Genomic DNA, 18809 nt, shown 5'->3' with positions numbered 1-18809 from the left:
TAACATGAAAATGTGCCGACTGTACGGAATGTTATGATGCAGTTGGGTATAAAAAGCAACATATATAAATAACAACCTTAGAAACTACGAACATTTTAACAACCTATGACTTCTTTTACAACCACCGACTAGTTGGTCAATTTAATCAAGTAAGCGATACAGGGTCTTGTTTATAATGAATGTGTAGCTTAAGCTTATTTATTTCAATTAGCAGATAAAATGTATGAACATAGTGTAAAATTTGGAATTCTTTGAAGTTTTGAGAATATTGTAAATTATCAATGTCTTGATATTTGAAACATGCAGGAGCCACACCATTACAAATTACAGATAAAAGGGGTGCGCTTTGTTATCAGAAACCATAATGTTTGTTATTTGTTATAAACACATTATTAAAATAGCACTCATTGTGTCAATGATAGCCAGCTATTTGCTTGATTAATTAGGGCAAGTCTCAAACTAAAACAATGATGTCAGAATTTGTCAATATCCAATATATATTGTAATGAGGACTGCTGATAAAGGATCCTTAGGGGGAAAATATGATTGAACAACGACATAAAAATAAATTGCCAGATCACTAATCCTTTACACAAGTAATTAATAGTTATATTTGTGAGACATGCCTAGATCCGATGTGTGTATTTGGCATTTTTCACATGTTTATGCCCACGCTTCATTAGGTGAAGTGGGACGTGATGACGGTCCTTCCGTCCGTCCGTTGGTCCGACCAGTTTTGCCCGGTCCATATCTTTCTCATGTATGGTTGGATTTTAAAATTATTTGGCAGAAGTGACCACCATAGCACGAAGACGTGTTGCGCATAAGACCCGTGTCCCTAGCTTCAATGTCAAGGCCAAAGCAACCTTTCGAACTTAGTATGTTTTGCTTTACAAGCCTTAGTGATAATAGTTTGAATCCGGTCCATATCTTTCTCATGTATGGTTGGATTGTAAAATTATTTTGGCAGAAGTGACCACCATAGCATGAGGACGGGTTGCAAATAAGACCCATGTCTCTGCCTGAAATGTCAAGGTCAAAGTAACATTCCGAAATTACGGTAGTGTGTTTTGCTATATAAGCCTTAATGATAATAGTTTGAATCCGGACCATGTCTTTCTCATTCGTTCTTGTATTCTAAAAATTTTTGGCAGATGTGACAACCATAGGATGATGATGTGTCGCGCACAAGAGCTGTCCATTCCGCCATGGTCAATGTTACAGCAACCTTCTGAACTTAATATGATTTGCCGTATATGCCTAACGGATATACAATTAAGGGACATGTGGATCTTAATAAAACTTAAAGTTACTAGAACTATACTTGTTTGCATTTTATGTAATCGGATATTAAAAAGTTTCATTATGTGTGAAAAGTGATCAGAAACTTAAGAGCAAATGATAAATTATTATTCAAAATAGCTCTCTTGTTAATAATTATTAAATATGGGACAAGGTATTTAATACATTGCCGAAAAGCTTTAGTAACCTGACTTAACACTTTATGTTTAAGGCTTTTATTTACAAAAATATGTTCAATTGAGTATGTATTTGTTGCTGTTTTGTGTTTGTTTATAAAGAAAGGCAAATAACTTGAAGACATTGTACTGGACGAACATTCTTATATGTGCTCTCCTGCGTTTCACCTAGGATTTATTGAAGAGATGTCGGACTAAACATGGCGGGACAAGAAGGCTCCAATGCAGAAATCTTCTTTTTTTAATGTAAAGATGACAGAAAGCACATATTAAAGCCTGGTAGTTACAATTTCATCTACCGAAGGCAAGTCGTCTGCAATTTCACTCCGCCTCGAGCGTTGCGCGAGATGTTGTTCCTCTATGAGCTCCACGATGTTGCGCAGGTGATTGTTATGATGTAAAATTCGGTTCAGTTTTGTCTGCAACTCGATTTCTGACCTTTTCCATAAGACCAAGAGATCTTCTTTGGAGAGTGTTTCGAAAGCACTAGCATCGAGTCTGTGGGAAGGGCGACGCTCAATAGACGCCATTGTGTGATAACGTAAGCTTGATTTTATACGATTGTCTTTCAGTTCAAAACGTGAAAATGATTGTCTTTTAGAAGGACTGTCGGCTGGTCGGGATGAGCATCTTCTACATCGATTGGTTTCGATTTCATTCACAAGCATGTGCTTTGAGGAAATACTTCGTTGCCTGAAGTTCGTTAAATTGTTACCAGGCGGAACAGATCGCACATTGTTTACCGAAGTTCGTTTCAGACTTCGCCTTCGTCTCTGTGGGGATGGCCAAGTTTCATATCGCTTTATATGCGGACTAAACGTAACATGACATTCAGAGATAGAAGCAGTTTTTCCGCGTTTGATAGACTTATATTCTTCGGTCCCTAATGTCAAAGACATATTTTCAATTTGAACCCGACTACTGTTTGGTGCGGGATTAAAAGAGCTAAATGAGTCCTCATTTGACAAATTTGAATCAGCATCCCCGTCAGTGTCGTCTTGTTCAAAAACAGGATTGTCGAACACAAAATCTCGCGAATTTTCGCGTGATGAGAGTTTTCGGCGTTGAATTTCCGCAGTCGATCGTGTGTATCGGTAGCAGACATGGTGATGGTGTTCGTCAATAACGGACCTTTCATATCCGATATGGTCGGATATGGTGAAAATGTTGTCACTGTTGATGAAGCTCTGACACTTGTACCAATGTCTGTATCGAAAAAATAACAGTAATGTAAAAAGAAACACAGTAAAATAAATTAGCAAAAGCATGTCAGTTGTCGATAAAACAGCCGTAGCTTAACGTCCTCTTGGGAACGACATATAGCTGTATATAGCTATTGATATTGCTAACATTGGTATATGGTAGCATAGCCTTAAAATAAACTAAACATAACCTTCACCATCTGGTGGCAATCTAGTGTATCCCTTTTACATGCTTAACTGGATCAGCATAAGCATGGATATGTCAAGAATTAAGATGAGCTTTTAAGGGACATCACAACATCAGCGTGTAGTTAATATTATGCCATACATTCAGCATGGGGTTTAAAAGTATGGCATAACTTCGGAATATCAGCTAAAACATAATATTAGTATAACGTTGTGTGAAGGTAAGGTCATGATACGGTTATTGTAAAATGTTGTCACTACGTTTAATAGTGACTAAATGTATTTGTTACTATTTTCCAATAATCATCACTCAAATTATGAGTAATGGATTAAATCATTCAAGGCATTCATAATGCATGGTTGTCTCAACGTTGTGGCCACGTTTTATGAATGTTGTATATTGGTTGTCAAGGAAACATTACAACAACGTTAAGAAAACCTCCACTTTCATAACGTTGTGACAATGTTTAAGTGAAATATCGTTTAGACAACGTAAGCGGTAGCAACGTTGTCACAACGTTGTATGTTTGCTGGGATGAGCTTATTTGTATGCCATAACATCAATATGAGCTTAATATGATGGCATAACACCAACATGACCTTAATATTATGTCATAACATCAACATGAGCTTAATAGGATGTCATAACATCAACATGAGCTTAATAGGATGTCATAACATCAACATGAGCTTAATACGATGTCATAACATCAGCATGACCTTAATACGATGTCATAACACCAACATGACCTTAATAGGATGTCATAACATCAACATGACCTTGATAGGATGTCATAACATCAACATGAGCTTAATATGATGGCATAACACCAGCATGACCTTAATAGGATGTCATAACACCAGCATGACCTTAATAGGATGTCATAACACCAACATGACCTTAATAGGATGTCATAACATCAACATGACCTTAACAGGATGTCATAACATCAGCATGAGCTTAATATGATGTCATAACATAAGCATGAGCTTAATACTATGTCATAACATCAGCATGACCTTATAGAATTGTATAACTTCAGCATGAGCCTTATAGAATTGTATATCTTCAGCATGAGCCTTATAGAATTGTATAACTTCAGCATGAGATTAATAGGATGTCATGAAATAAGAGTGATTGAACTTAATGTGACGTAATGACATCAAATGAGCTTTGATACAAAGTGTAGCATTCAATACGAGAGCCATTATAGATTATAGTAACACGAGCTTCATTGTGTTGACATAGGCTTTTAAGGCATTGACCAGTTTTTGGTTTACAGCTAGCTTAGTGAGAACTTATATCTTAAATGTGAGTTGGTCAAAGCAATAGATAGGCAATGATTTGTTACAACTTTAAAATATGCATACCTTACGCCGAGTTCCATAACGTCACTGCGTGTCCCGGGGCGCGACAGATTGGCTGTACTCTCTGCCTGCTAGTTGAAAATACATTTCAAATATAAAATCACATAAGCTTTTATGATTGAGCCTTATACTTGTGCTAGAGGATAAGCACATTTCATATGTCAATTATTACAGTTATTTTAGTTATAAAAAATGTCCAGAAAAAACATTGTGCATATTAAAGTAGTCTTGGTTGTGATAATTAAGCATGTTCGCTTCTCACAAACTATCCAGTTTATTCCCTGGATGTGGTACCTGTTCTTCGCCAGTATATTCCAACAGCAATAAGCTTTTTAGGCAAAAGGACTTAAGACAATGATCACAAACACAATTTAAGGTTATGACTTGCGAGCAGATTACTATGCACAAAGTATTTCAGCCTCTTGAATCCCGAATTGTCTTAAAACTGTCACAGATTTATCGTTTTACCATCTTTCTTTTATTTTTCGTCTTGGAATGAGCCAATTTTTGCTTTAATGTCTCGAATGCAGTGATGTAAGACTACTGACAAAAGATCAGATCGTTTTCCGCATATAACGTCAATTTTCGATCGTAAATATGAAAAATAACTGTAACAATTTACTATTTTTTTTTTATAAATATGAGGCATTGATACCAAAATCAGCTGATTCTGAGATGTAGACTACAAAAAATGTACATTGCATACCGTTTACCCAAAGAGGAGGCTTCAGTCTTAATTATACACACCCTTTTCCCTAATCTGTATTGCAGCTCGTTTTGTAATAGGAGTTTGTGATGTCTGACCTTCGACATCAAAACGCGGACAGGTGGCCTGACCTTTTCGCTGTTCAACGCCCGGTACAGCCGCTAAAACATAATTAAGTCATTTCAATTAAATAATCTTATATAATATGTTGCTACCTATCACGCAAATCTGCACTTCCAGGAATTCAGGTTGTCTGGTACCAAGCGTACTTTGCACAATAAGAGTACCGATAATGAAATGGTAAGGACAGGTAACCCAGGCTACGGGTACAGGTCGCTCTGTAAAACAAGTGTGTGCTGTCTGACCGAAAATTACGAGAATGGCTAAAACCGGACAGGCGTGCGTACGGCTGGGGGTATGTTCTTCTGGTTCCCGGCATTTAATCATACAGTTAGTTTGCGTAGCAGAAAGGGGAAGGAACTCCAGACTAGGGGTATGTAGACAACATTCTGCATTTTTATTTCATGTCGTAAATTCAAAAGTTTTTATCAAATTGTTATGGAACTTTATTTGAACACTTGTCCGCATGCTGTCTTCAAAAACATATGAATATGGATTTCCTCAGGTTAAAAACTAAGTCACTGTCAAATCTTAGAAGAAGAAAAAAAATCCCGTCATAAATTCAACAGTTTCTATCCAATTATTATCAAACTTGTTCAGAAGATTTATCAACATGTTGTCTTGAACAGCTACAAACATGGGTCACTTCTGCCCCAAACGAGTGTCGGTGTTTATAAATTGGTCAATGCAATTCATTCAAATGAGATGTAGTGTCATATGTGTCCGCCTCGCAAATGTCGTAGTTTCGAACCATACATGCATTAATATGTGTTGTGTTTTTAAAAGGAGACTGATGTGATTCACAAAATGTATGTCACACGTTAAATCTAATGACACCATTATATTGGAAGGAATATAAGTATTTGCAAGTAGCGTGTAGAGGGTCAAATTTTTCATCCGCACCGCATACATTTGTATTTTTCTTGCATACCTATAATTAAAATTTAAGTTCATATTTTGACATTGTTATTGTTGTTTTTAAAAAAATCCACTTAATTACGCGTGCAAAGTTATTTATTGACGCCAAAGACATAACTCGCAGTATTTGAAGTGATTGATTGTTCCCTTATGTTGATGTACGACTCGCTCTTCTAAATCGTTCTACTATAAATTTAATATCATTATCCATTGAAAATCATTCTAGTTTGGCGCGTAGATGCATGTGAGTTGTCCTACTCGGGAAATAAAACCATTTTTTCAAACCTACCTGGCTGAAGTATTCCAAGTTCCGACTCCTCCAACAGCTGCTTGGTGGAAGACCTCGCAGCCTGGGCACGAGCACGAAATACACAAGGTGCTCGAACGCAAACAACACGAGCGCCAGACCTATGGTACCTAGCAACATGACGAACAGGCCCTTCGTGTGGGAGAACCTGAAAAATACACACGTGGCCGAATGTAGGGCCAATACCTTGAAAACGGAAAATTACACCTGCGTCCATGAACAAATGTGATAAGATACACACGTGTAAATTAGCAGAGTGCCATGACAAAGTAAACTTGTAATTGACCAATAACCTGACCGAAGGGCAGAATAAACATATGGCCAGTAACCTTGGAACATGGCAAATAAAACCAGTGGTCATACTCCTGGCAATTATTAATTTGAACAAGTAACTTATGATTATCGTGATACACCACTATTTATGACTGAGCTTAGTTTGTGGTCATAGATCGAACATTACCTACCCAAACCTCCAGTTGTCAGAATCGTCAGATTCGATGGGAAATGTTCCCGTACACTGGCGGTTATGGCCCATGTATTTCCACTTGAGGTCTTCAATGTATCCCATCTCAACGTAGTTCAGCAAAAGTCCGTCTACGCGTTGCTACAAGATGGTTATATTAAAACTTTGACAAAGCATGTAACTTTGCAAATACAAACTAAATCAAATGCTAAGGAAATAGTTGTTAGCCTGCGGCCTACAGACTTAAGTTCCGCAAATCAAGATAAGATATCGACAGATCTACTTTTTAAAATGATATGTTTATAAACGTTCATAATATAGCATCGTTAATGTGAATTTGAAAGCAAACCGAAGAATCTCAAATAAATCTTGGTGAGGGACCGAGGGAAATAAACAATTATAGATAATTATGCAGAAAATGGAAATGTGTTGACTAAACGACCCTGCTTTACTTTGTTTATTACATATAGTCAAAACGTCTTCAGTTAATATCGGGTTTCATTTACTTGACTTAACACTAGCAATAAACGTGCGATATGAAAGCAATGTTGATATATCCTTATATATATAGGTTTCTCAGTCACAATATACAAGATACAACAATCCTTATAGTAGAATATATGATAACAAGAAACATTAGCTCAATGTGCTAGACATAACAGTTACTGTTGTGAAACTAGCTAATTGTTTCAATTATTCATCAATTTACATTATATATTGTTTGGTAATGACATGCACTTAACGGTTACATTTTGCGGCCACTCAAAATAGCTTAAGGAGTTGCTTGGTATTGCCTGTGAACAGAGTTGTACAAAAAGTATAAATACGCTTGTCGCGCATCCAGCCTTTTAATGTTCTTTGGCTGCTGAATTTATGCACTGGCACTTAATACTGGTATTTTTTTATAAACGCATTCACCTGTAAAGACTGAATATAATATTTGTCCACATGGTTCATGGTCTTCTTGGTGATATGGCAATAAAACTTTGAAACTTGGAAACATATCGCAAAATTTGGAAGTCCGCAATACGGCCGTATTCCACTATATTGCCGTGACGTCATTACAATTAGCATTCGCAATGTTAAGTTGCCCGTAATAATATGACATTTATTATGAAAACATGTGCATTTTAGAATTATTTAGTATTGATATGTCAACTATCCTGTATTGTCTAGAAGCACCGGAATACTGGATGAAACCCTGGGCCCTTGTCAAGAAGATAAACCTGGTGCTGCTTAAGCACAAGCGGAGTCAGAGGGGGGGGGGGGGGGCGCAGAGTGTACCCTAAAATCGTCCTTGTTTACTTTTGATTTCAATAAAGGAGAAGAAAAGTAAAAACATACGTCTAAAATGCACCATTTCAGACAAGAAACCCCAAATAAATTTCGTTTCTGAGGGAGGTGCGCAAGTCATTAGGGTACGCCCCTAAGTAACGCCCCTCTAACGTCAAATCCTGGATCCGCCACTGTTAAGAGTCCTCAGGTACACACGTAAAGCTACGGACAGACGGTAAATGTTTTGTTTGAAACGCATTTTAGGAAATCGGTGCTTGTTGTATATTCTTAACAGAAAACTGTTTCATAGATATTCAGAGTGCTTAAAGACGGAACCAAACCTTTATCCATGATCCCTTCTTGACCCCAAAGGCGTACGAGTTTTCTCCGAAGTGCCTTGATACAAACCGGATGGAGCAGTTATCGTCCCGGATAGAGAGCGCGTGCTCAAGTAGTGGAGTGTCGTCCAAATACATGTCAAGTTGACCATTCCTTTAAAGTGAAACTCGTATTTAAAATCAGTACATATGCATGTATAACATTTAAATCCTGAGTTATTAACCTTAACTACTTACTAAATAATGCATTTATGGAAAATATTATTACTGCTAACAAAATTGTTACCGTGTATTCAATAGCTGAACACGCACAAATATTAAATGACTGGTGAGTCCAAAAATGTTTACAGTGATCAACTATCGTCCCATAAGGTAGACATACTATGTTTTCCGAACCTTGTGTTCAAAATAAACACTGTATCCTCCATAAGAACCATTGTTTTCGATAGTTATTCAGGAATTGACGTTAGAGGGGCGTAACATTGGGACGTAACCTTTTTTACTTGCGCCTCTCCCTCAGAATAAAAAAATAAATATTTGGGTTAAAGTGTTGGCATGGATTTTTTTAGGGTCTTCCCCCAAGGAAACTTTTTTAAGTCCAAAAATGCATGATTTCATTTGTGAGTATTTTATGAATATTTACTCCTGTATTGAAATAAACGTAAATTTGACCGATTTTGAACGCACCAGGTGCCCCCACCCAACCCCTGGAAGAGCTAAAGAGCTATAAACTATAAAAATGTTCACCTGAGTTTCCGGAAGGCCTCCTGCAGATCCAGGACGTGGTGCTTCCTTAATTTCGTACCCAGATCCGCGTTGACGACTTTCACATACTCCTCCACAGCGCTGGTGGGTACCACCCCTACACGCTGGTTAAGTAACTGTAAAACATACAATACGAAAGGTCAAGGTAACCTATGAGTGTCTTGAGTTCTCTGGACTGATCATGGTTGATTGAAAGATAGTAAGTGATATTATTGTATAGAACCATGTTGTTGTCAAGGACAACGTTCACTTTTAAACTAGTGTGCGGTCATTCGGAGCTCCTCGGCCATTTTATCGAAAACAACCTCGGATGTATTTGGACGGTTTACATACTCAAAAAAGTGGCACGTTTAAGTCCGCTGCAAGTAGATCGCGTAGTAATTTTATTTAGCATTTAAACTTTGTGACTTAACTCTTGGAATTCTTAATTATGTTTGCAATAATTCAATTTCATGGCAATCAATTTAAACTTAGATCAATAAATACAACTCTGAAACACTACATTTAATTAATGATAGAATTCAAAATTTTACGAACTATTTCAACTGATGTACCTGCATACATCCGAGGTTGTTTTTGAAAAAATGGCCGAGGAGTTCCGAATGGTGTGCGGTATAAATGAATAACGATGTGTTTATGTTGGTTATCTGTGATTGAAGGAAACCATAATGCAAAATGACAATCGAGAGCTCAAGGATTTTTCAATAAGAATTTAAATTAATTTATTTTTTCAGAAAACAATACCATTGACCTTGACCGTTAGACTTCATGATTCTCCCCTTGACATTGATGATGTCTACATTTTCGTGACGTTACTTCGGACTGAATGCAACCACAACGCATAATGACAAACGAGAGCTCAAACATTTTTCAAAAATCGCTAAATCGTGAAATGAAGGGAAATATATAAAATAATGAATTTGAAATGTTTCCGTCAGTCATCAGAAGTATTACCAGCATAGTTTTATAATGTAAATAGACCACGGCCAAATCTTCACGAAAGCTGTATAGCACTGTCAGGTGTATTTATAAGCGGGAAGAAGGGCCCTAATGTTAGCAGGAACTGTCATGTATTGCCAGGAATATAAGCGAGAAGCAAGGTCCTAATGTGAGCAGAAACTGTCATGTATTGCAGGGAATATAAGCGAGAAGCAAGGTCCTAATGTGAGCAGGAACTGTCATGTATTGCAGGGAATATAAGCGAGAAGCAAGGCCCTACTGTGAGCAGAAATTGTCATGTATTGCCAGGAATATAAGCGAGAAGCAAGGTCCTAATGTGAGCAGAAATTGTCATGTATTGCAGGGAATATAAGCGAGAAGCAAGGCCCTACTGTGAGCAGGAACTGTCCTGTATTGCAGGGGATATAAATGAGAGGCAAGGCGCTAATGTGAACAGGAACTGTCCTGTATTGCCATGAATATAAGCGAGCGTGAAGCAAGGCCCTAATGTGAGCAGGAACTGTCCTGTATTGCCAGGAATATAAGCGAGAAGCAAGGCTCTAATGTGAGCAGGAACTGTCTTGTATTGCAGGGGATATAGGCGGGAAGAAATGCCCTTATGTGAGCAGGAACTGTCATGTATTGCCAGGAATAAAAGCGGCAAGCAATGCCCTTATGTGAGCAGGAGCTGTCCTGTATTGCCAGGGAATATAAGCGAGAAGCAAGGCCCTAATGTGAGCAGGAATTGCCCTGTATAGGTAGGGAAATAAACGGAAAGAAAGGCGCTAATGTGAGCAGGAACTATTCTGTATTGCCAGGGATATGAGCGGGAAGAAAGGCCCTAATGTGAGCAGGAACTGTCCTGTATTGCAAGTGATATAAATTAGAAGCAAGGCCCTAATCTGAGCAAAGACTGCTCTGTATAGCCTGGTGTTAGTGGCGAAAAAACAACATATATGAACAGAACTGCCCAGTGCCCTAATGTGAGAAGTAGCTGCGGGGAGAAAAAACAAAGTCTGAGCAAAAAATGTTCCGTATTGCCCGAGTATTGATTAATATAAGCCCTGTATTGTCATCGGTGTACCCTATTGATAAAGGTTGGAACATGCATTCTAATCTGGGCAGATAGTACCTTGTGTTGCCAGGGGTGAAAGTAGGAAGAATGCTAGTCTAGGGGCAATGGCTGTCCTACATAGCAAGGGGTGAAAGCGGGAAGATAAGTCCTACACCTGGGAGCAAAGCTGTCCTATAGAGCAAGGGGCGAAATCGGGAAGAAATGACCCAAACCTTGGGACATAGCTGCCCGACATAGCGAGGAGTGAAAGCGCGAAGATGAGCCCTAAACTTGTGGGCAAGAGCTGCCCAATAGTGAAAGTGGGAAGATGAGCCCTAACTTGTGGGGAAAAGCTGCCTTACATAGCAAGGGGTGTTTAAAAGGAGGAAGATAAGCCCTAGACCTGGGGGCAAAGCTGCCCTATATTTTCAGGGGTGAACGCGGGAAGATGAGCCTTAAACCTGTGGGGGAAAGCTGCCCTACACAGCAAGGAGTAAAAGCGGGAAGATAAGCACTAAACTTGGGGGCAAAAGGCTTAAGCTGCCCTATATATTCAGGGTTGAAAATGGAATATAAGCCCTATTCTGAGGTGAAAAGCTGCCCTTTAATGTCAGGGGTAAAAGTTGGAAGGTTTCCTATTTAAATATCATTTAAAACTTTCTCTTTAACCCGGCGATTGTTGATACATTTACTATAACTTACCTTGCTGTCAAGTATACTAAAGTAATGATCCACGTAAGCGCTACCAGCGAGGAAGGCGGCCAGTTTGGCCGTGTAGCCGGCCAGAAGAATAAGCGCCGTTCCAGCCCAAAAGTTCTGAAGCCACTTGGACGGCCAGCTCTTTGGAGACTTGGTGAGCAACATGCGGCCGAACCACATTAAGAAAACCATTGTGAGGGCTGAACCAAGTGTGTAATTCTTTTCCCGCTTTTTACCCCATGGATTAAGACCAAATGGACTGTTCCACTCGAACAAAGACGTTGCTATGGCAACCGATATAGCACTGGCGATGATCGTTATCCACACCATTGGATGAAAAGGACTTATAAACGCAAATAGCGGGGTTACGTTTTCTTCGGTGTTGGTGACCATTTTGTAAGACGAGAAATAAAATGATTCCGTAAAATCCACGGCCTGCAGTCTCTCTGACGTCATGGTTATTGCACCAGCCATGATGTCAGCAACGTCATTTACAACGTCGCCAATAATGCCGTTCCATGACCCGTTCACATTACGTCCATACATGGAATCATTCTTGAAATACATGAGAAAATCGAATTTCACCTCTACAGATAATGAATGCAAAATGTCCACGACAATTCCTTCGCAGCAGAAGATCTCGTAATTATTATTCACCGGACTAATACCACTTTTAAACATCTGCAAAGCCGCATCAATAGCTAAGGGATCGTTGGTAAACACTTCTATACAAGCATTTCCTGTGGAACATGAAGCACGTGATTTCACAGGTCCCCGGATGTAGATAAAAGGTTCGGCTGGACGAGTAACCACCGTGAAAAACTCTCGTGCTTGTTCAGATGGTCCAATTAGCGTGTACCCGGGCAAAACCACGGCGTCAAGGTCATGGTCATCGCCTGTTATAAATCCTACAGTTTCCCAAAAGGACCCGGATGAGAAATTATGTAGAGCACTGGAGTCATGGTTACCAATTGAACCCATGTTATTCAGCAGACGATACCTCATATTTTTTCTGCGCCCGTTTCCGTCAAACAGATCTTTGTTGGATAACATATTCCTGCAATAATAAACAAGTATTTAATTTGATTACGTTTTCTCCTTTGGCGTTATAGCGCTAATTCAGTTGTGTTGTCTGATTAAAAGATACATTGATTTTTATCTCATATGTGATGATTAATTGTTAATCGGTATTTTCACGACAATTTTCATTTGCTCTACAAACATTTCAGGGTATTACACCAGAGTTTAGATGGTTATCATCAATCTGAGGGCATGAAATGTACACTATGGGGAGTGGATACGCTCAAGATGACAACAAATGAACAAAACGCAAAATATTTATGCTGGTAAGCAATTATTAAGTGTTGCTTGTTTTCTCGGCAAGTTAAATATCACACCGACTGTTTGTCCTGGTATTAAATCGAAAATGCATTTACCATTATTTATTTTTGAGCCTTGAGTATACAGTCAAAACTCGATAGATTAAAGTCGTCGGGATCTAGAAAATCACTTCGAAATAATGAACATTCGATATAACCGAAATACAAAAGGTGTACAACTTAAACGAGAAAAGTTCGACATAACCAGACCTTCGAGAAAACAAAGATAACATAGCGAGTTTCGACTGTATTAATGGTGCAACATTACTAAAAATAAACCTTCTACTTAAAGAGATGTACGAAGTAGAAGAACTTCTTTGATATGGGATACAGGCTGCCAGGCCGCCAACTTCGCACCAGCAGGCCGCTAGGTCGCCAACTTCACGTACATATCGGCTACCATACCTTTTTAAACCACTCCTGATGTCGGATCTGGATGGCAATAATGACTGAAGGTTAGATGCTAGGAAGGTCTTGTTCAAACCGAAGCTCTGTGACTCCTCTAACAACACCATTGTAGCATTTCTGTGGAGAAAATAACATTTTAAAATGATTTCGTATTTCGAAAAAATAAATGTTGTGCAATAATTGATCTGCATATCATAGCATATAACTGCCGTAAGGTGACCTGTAAACGTTCGCGAATTGTTCGTGTTAACATCCTTATTTTCGCGTTAATTATCTAGCCATTTAGTTAATATTCGCGTTAGCTTTTTGGTAAGATAAATATCATAAGACTAAAAACAGGCTTAAAAATGCCCAGAACTGCCGCATATTACCTTTTTAGCTGTATAACACCTACAGGTTAACTAGTTATGGTTTGCGAATTCCACTTAATAAGTAACTTAATAACTGATTAACGTAATAAGATTCGTGTTACCACTTAGCTATAAATGCATTCCAGATTCAGGCGCTAACAGGTAATCTAGTTATGATTTGCGAATTTCACTATCTTAGTTAACTTCGTAGCATTAATACTAACACAGATATGACCCATTGATGTATGCAATAGAATAGAATAACAGAAGCGTACCGATGAAGATGTTATCAACAATAGGAGCGTACCGATGAAGATGTTATCAACAATAGGAGCGTACCGATGAAGATGTTATCAACAATAGGAGCGTACCGATGAAGATGTTTATTGTTACTGGACGAATATGTTCTTTTTAAAGGAGCGTATCTATGAATGCGAAGTAAACGCCTCCAAACGCCCTAGTTTAACCAAAATACTCTAACAGGCTTGGTCATTGTGTTTACTGAACAAGAAGTCAAGGTTTCTAAACCATCCCCTTTCTTCCGCGGCATAAGTACGTGAAATGCATACGCTGATAATGTCCCCCAGCATTTAGACTTGTCCAACTAGCGGACGGCGATTTTGAGTTTTGAATCACCCTACCTACCTAACACTTTTTACAGCAAGTCCGATTATTTCCGCATACATATCCTCCTCAAACCCATCTACGGCGAGCAGACCTGTCGGAATTGAGCCGCGGTGCTCGCGGGTCACGGTCGACATGGCGGAAGGAAGCAAAGCCGCCTCGGTCAGCAGCCATGCGATTCCTTTGTCAAAATTGGGTAGACCGGAGGCCGCAGTGGCAATCCTTGTAAAAAAAGGATGTAAGACATTCTAATTTCTAAGGATTGTTCATTTATTTAATAATAAGCTGATGTTGTTAGACACTTATAATGTGACAGGAAATTTAATGTGACCATGGGAATAAATGGATAAAAACGTTTGCGTTTGGTTCTATTCCGCAACTATTTCAAAATAATAAGTTGTGTAAATAAATGTAAACAAAATATTGTAAGGAAAGTATACGTCAACCAAAAGTGTAACAAAAGCGGGACGTTGTTTTTTTAAAATTACACGTAAGAAAAGTGATGGAAAAGTGCGCAATTCGTGATAGTTGGACTGACTTAAACTTATGATAAAAGAATGTGTTCAAATTGTACTCGGGGTAATAGATATGTTGATAAGAGTTTTTATTTGGTTTACCTCTGGAACATGGCATGAGATGTATGCACAATAAGAATCCGGAAGCCGGCGTCGTGAATAATGAGCAGCTGCAGCCTAAGATCCACGTCCGTCTGTCCCCGCCGCACTGCCGCCAGTCGGTTCTTGTTCTCCCTGTCCGGAAGAACAAACTAACTTTTAAACTGTTGTAACCTATTTATGCCGGTAAGCCTTTGCATAAATATTAGTCTACTCTGAGCGCAACGATAATAACACTACCGTGAAAACCTGTGACGGCTCCCTCTCTAAGATGTCACATAACTAGTAGCCATGTTCAGAATAGAGATCGAACCTGTTGTGATTTTATCTGTCAGAGGCGATTACAAAGGCCGATTTATAATTGAACATCTACGAGGGGCAGTCAAAGAATTATCGGATTGTCTTTGTGCTGTTGTCAGTTTTTGGATTAGAAAAAAACAAAATCGCATCTAAATAAAGACCTATATTCTACAGGACTGTACATATATTACCTTTTAATCACACAAAAACAATCATTTTAACATAGCAAATATTTAAAGAACAATCGTACAACTCAATGGCTGTATTTTAAAAGTATCGTGTGAAAAATATCCGCGTTAAACTAAAATGTACATGTATGAGTATGAAAGACAAAAACAAATCATCACTATCATAATATTTCACGTACATGTTACCGTACTGGTCCCTGCTGAACACTTCCAAGAAGCCATCCCCCGAGTAGATATCTTCATACAAGAGAAAAGCGTTCCCGACGACTCGTATCCCGATCAGTGATACAACGGCGCTTGCAAGACCCTCCCGATCTGGATGCAACAGCAGCATGTCTTCTGAGTAAATCTATAAAGATCGAAAATGATTGAGAATTCGATAGATAAACATTATAGACCGGTCCATTTTTCTGTAATATTTGCAGGGCTTACCATGATCATTAATGCCGACAATTGTGCGCGTTGCGTATCTACCTTACAACAATATTTTATCGAGCACTAATGATTACCCGTACCGTTTTTCTTCGATGTGAAGTGGTGTATATCAACCCTGGTGTGTTGCGAGCACGCGCGACGCACGAGACTGCGTTATTCACGTGGTCTCCACCAATTCCTATCCACGTGGTTATTTTGTAGGTGTCTCCTGTAATATGAAAATCAGATTTTTTTAAAATGAATGCACTTATCAGTAGACTTTTTAAGTAAAAAGATGTGTAAAGTTTGCTAAACATACGACACAAGACACTCAACATATGAATATCGTGTTGGAACGACCTTGGACATTGGACATTCAAAAGATGATTGTCTGATATTTAAAAAATGCTGGCACTACATTGTACATTGAATATTGAAAAAAATGAATGTGGTTCGACATTAAACATGCAAATGGACAATCAAAAATGAATGCCATGCTGGGACTACATTAGACTTTCAAAAAAGAATGTCGTGCTAGGACGGCATCTGACATGTAAACTGATTGGTTTTACCAACAGTCTTGCGACTAGCAGTCAATATGATCTTTAATTTTGACTTTATATTTAATGGAACAAATTGTGACGCTAAAATTCTATATTTAAAATCGCGGTTTGCGCATGGTGTCATAAGAATATGCCATTTGTTTCATTTTTTAAATAATAACTAGATCTTTGACGAACAACAGGAGAGGAGAATGTCCCCACACGCCGCTTGTGTATTTTATAAATAATCACATGCATATTTGACTTTATATGAGTTTTATGTTTGACAAATTTTCAGTTGAAAAGGGGACATAACTCCGTCAAATGTTTATGGTTTGTGGCTGAAGTCGAATTTGTCCTGTATTTTAAGGTGTAAAACACGATTAACGAGAAATTAATGTTCGTACCCAGGAAAATTAAACAGTTGAACCCTCTCATGAGTTATCGTCCAAAAACCGTAGATTTGGTAACATCTTAGTTTAAAAGAGGCCATAACTCCGTCAAGTTGGTAGTGTTTTTTTTAACAAAGTAGAACTTGTTCTGTATTTATGGTGTTAAAATGTGTACCAAAAATACCTAAACACGTTAATTCTTCATGAATTATCGTCCGGAAACCGTACTATTGACAATTTCTAAGAGTTGAAAGGAGACCATTACTCCGTCAAGTGTTAAGCATGAATACCAAAAATAAACTAATCCGTCAACCCTTATTGCGGGGGTATAACAAATTATACCTGTTTCGTTCAACAGCTTGAGACTTGAAAATAAATTATCCGTTGCATTCACCAAAGTAACGTTCATCTGCTCGTCAATTGACAATGATGTCACAGCCATCTGACAATATTCAAAAACGTTCACGTCACAAACTAAACCAATATTCCAAGACAACGCACGATTTGGAGCAAATATCAAAAACATCAAAACATGTACATTTTCTAGAACGCGTGTCATGTCTAATAATTATTTATTTCCAAAGTTGTATGTATACAAACTTCCTTCAATTGAATATAAATCTGCACCAAGGCGAAATATTACCGGCGTAATAAAGGTGATTTACAAAGTTACAATTGACCATTTGTAATCGTTATTGGGTTGTTTGTTCTACTTGCAAGCGGATTCATTTTCCGCAGTTTCTAAACAAAACTATTGGATCCAGATGAATTGGACGTCATTATCTGATTATGTTTCGAGCCGGCAATAATGCAACCTATTAGCAAATACGTGATGTTCAATTCGATAGGATTTGCAATCAAAGTGATAATGTTTATTGATACCTATGGCTGTTGTAGCTAAATTGTTAACAATTAAATCGATGTAAATAGTACCCTCACATGAATTGATTTACCGGAAATATTCAGGAGGCTGTTAATTCCATATATCGCATGAATTGGTATTCGAAATGACCAGCGTGATAGATAAACGGAACATGACCAGCGTGATAGATAAACGGAACTAAAGTTCAACCACGACTGGACATGTCAATTAATAAATATATTATTAATAGGAAATAAAGGTTGAATTTATTTTCAATGGAAATACAGCCCTCTAACACGAGGCCAAAAGTGCAGAATCTTTACTATTAATCAGAATTCTATCAATATTTGGAGGCGCTTTTTAATATCTATATTGTCCCTTCTCCCTCTCTCTGGACAGGCCAGTTAATAAATATATTATCAATGAAATAAAGGGTTGAATTCATTTTCAATGGAAATACAGCCCTATAACACGATGCCAAAACTGCAGAATCTTTACTATTATTCAGAATTCCATCAATATTTGGAAGCGCTTTTTAATATCCAAACTGTCCCATCTCCCTCTCTCTAAATATATTATCAATGAAATAAAGGGTTGAATTCACTTTCAAACATATACAGCCCTTCACCACGAGACTAACTGCAGAATCTTTACTATTGTTCAGAATTTCATCGAGGATTGGATACGCTTTTGAATATCAAACCTGTCCCTTCTCTCCCTCTCTGGACATGTCAGTTAATACATATATTATCAATGACATAAAGGGTTTAATTCAGTTTCAAAGGAAATACAGTCGTACACTCGTCCACGAGACAAAACTACAAAATCTTTACTATTGTTCAGAATTCCATCGAGGATTCGAAACGCTTTTGAATATCTTAACTTTACCCTTCTCCCTTTGTTGTGTACCCAACTTTC

General features: G+C 38.1%; 1 protein-coding gene across 1 annotated transcript; it reads right to left on the bottom strand.

Annotated features, from left to right (window-relative positions):
* Nucleotides 1–1747: 1747 nt before the first annotated feature.
* Nucleotides 1748–17471, bottom strand: LOC128215257 (glutamate receptor ionotropic, NMDA 2B-like). Its single transcript, XM_052921965.1, has 14 exons — nucleotides 17372–17471; nucleotides 16197–16324; nucleotides 15861–16030; nucleotides 15197–15328; nucleotides 14601–14801; nucleotides 13603–13722; nucleotides 11822–12875; nucleotides 9109–9242; nucleotides 8365–8515; nucleotides 6750–6889; nucleotides 6268–6433; nucleotides 5039–5101; nucleotides 4238–4302; nucleotides 1748–2684 (listed from the first exon to the last, which is right to left on the bottom strand). Exons 1-14 carry the CDS (start codon nucleotides 17469–17471, stop codon nucleotides 1748–1750), a joined length of 3561 nt encoding a protein of 1186 aa, XP_052777925.1.
* Nucleotides 17472–18809: the final 1338 nt, after the last annotated feature.

Source organism: Mya arenaria, chromosome 13 (genome assembly GCF_026914265.1).
Source record: "Mya arenaria isolate MELC-2E11 chromosome 13, ASM2691426v1".
NCBI lineage: Eukaryota > Metazoa > Mollusca > Bivalvia > Myida > Myidae > Mya > Mya arenaria.
This window is presented reverse-complemented; position numbering and strand designations above follow the sequence as displayed.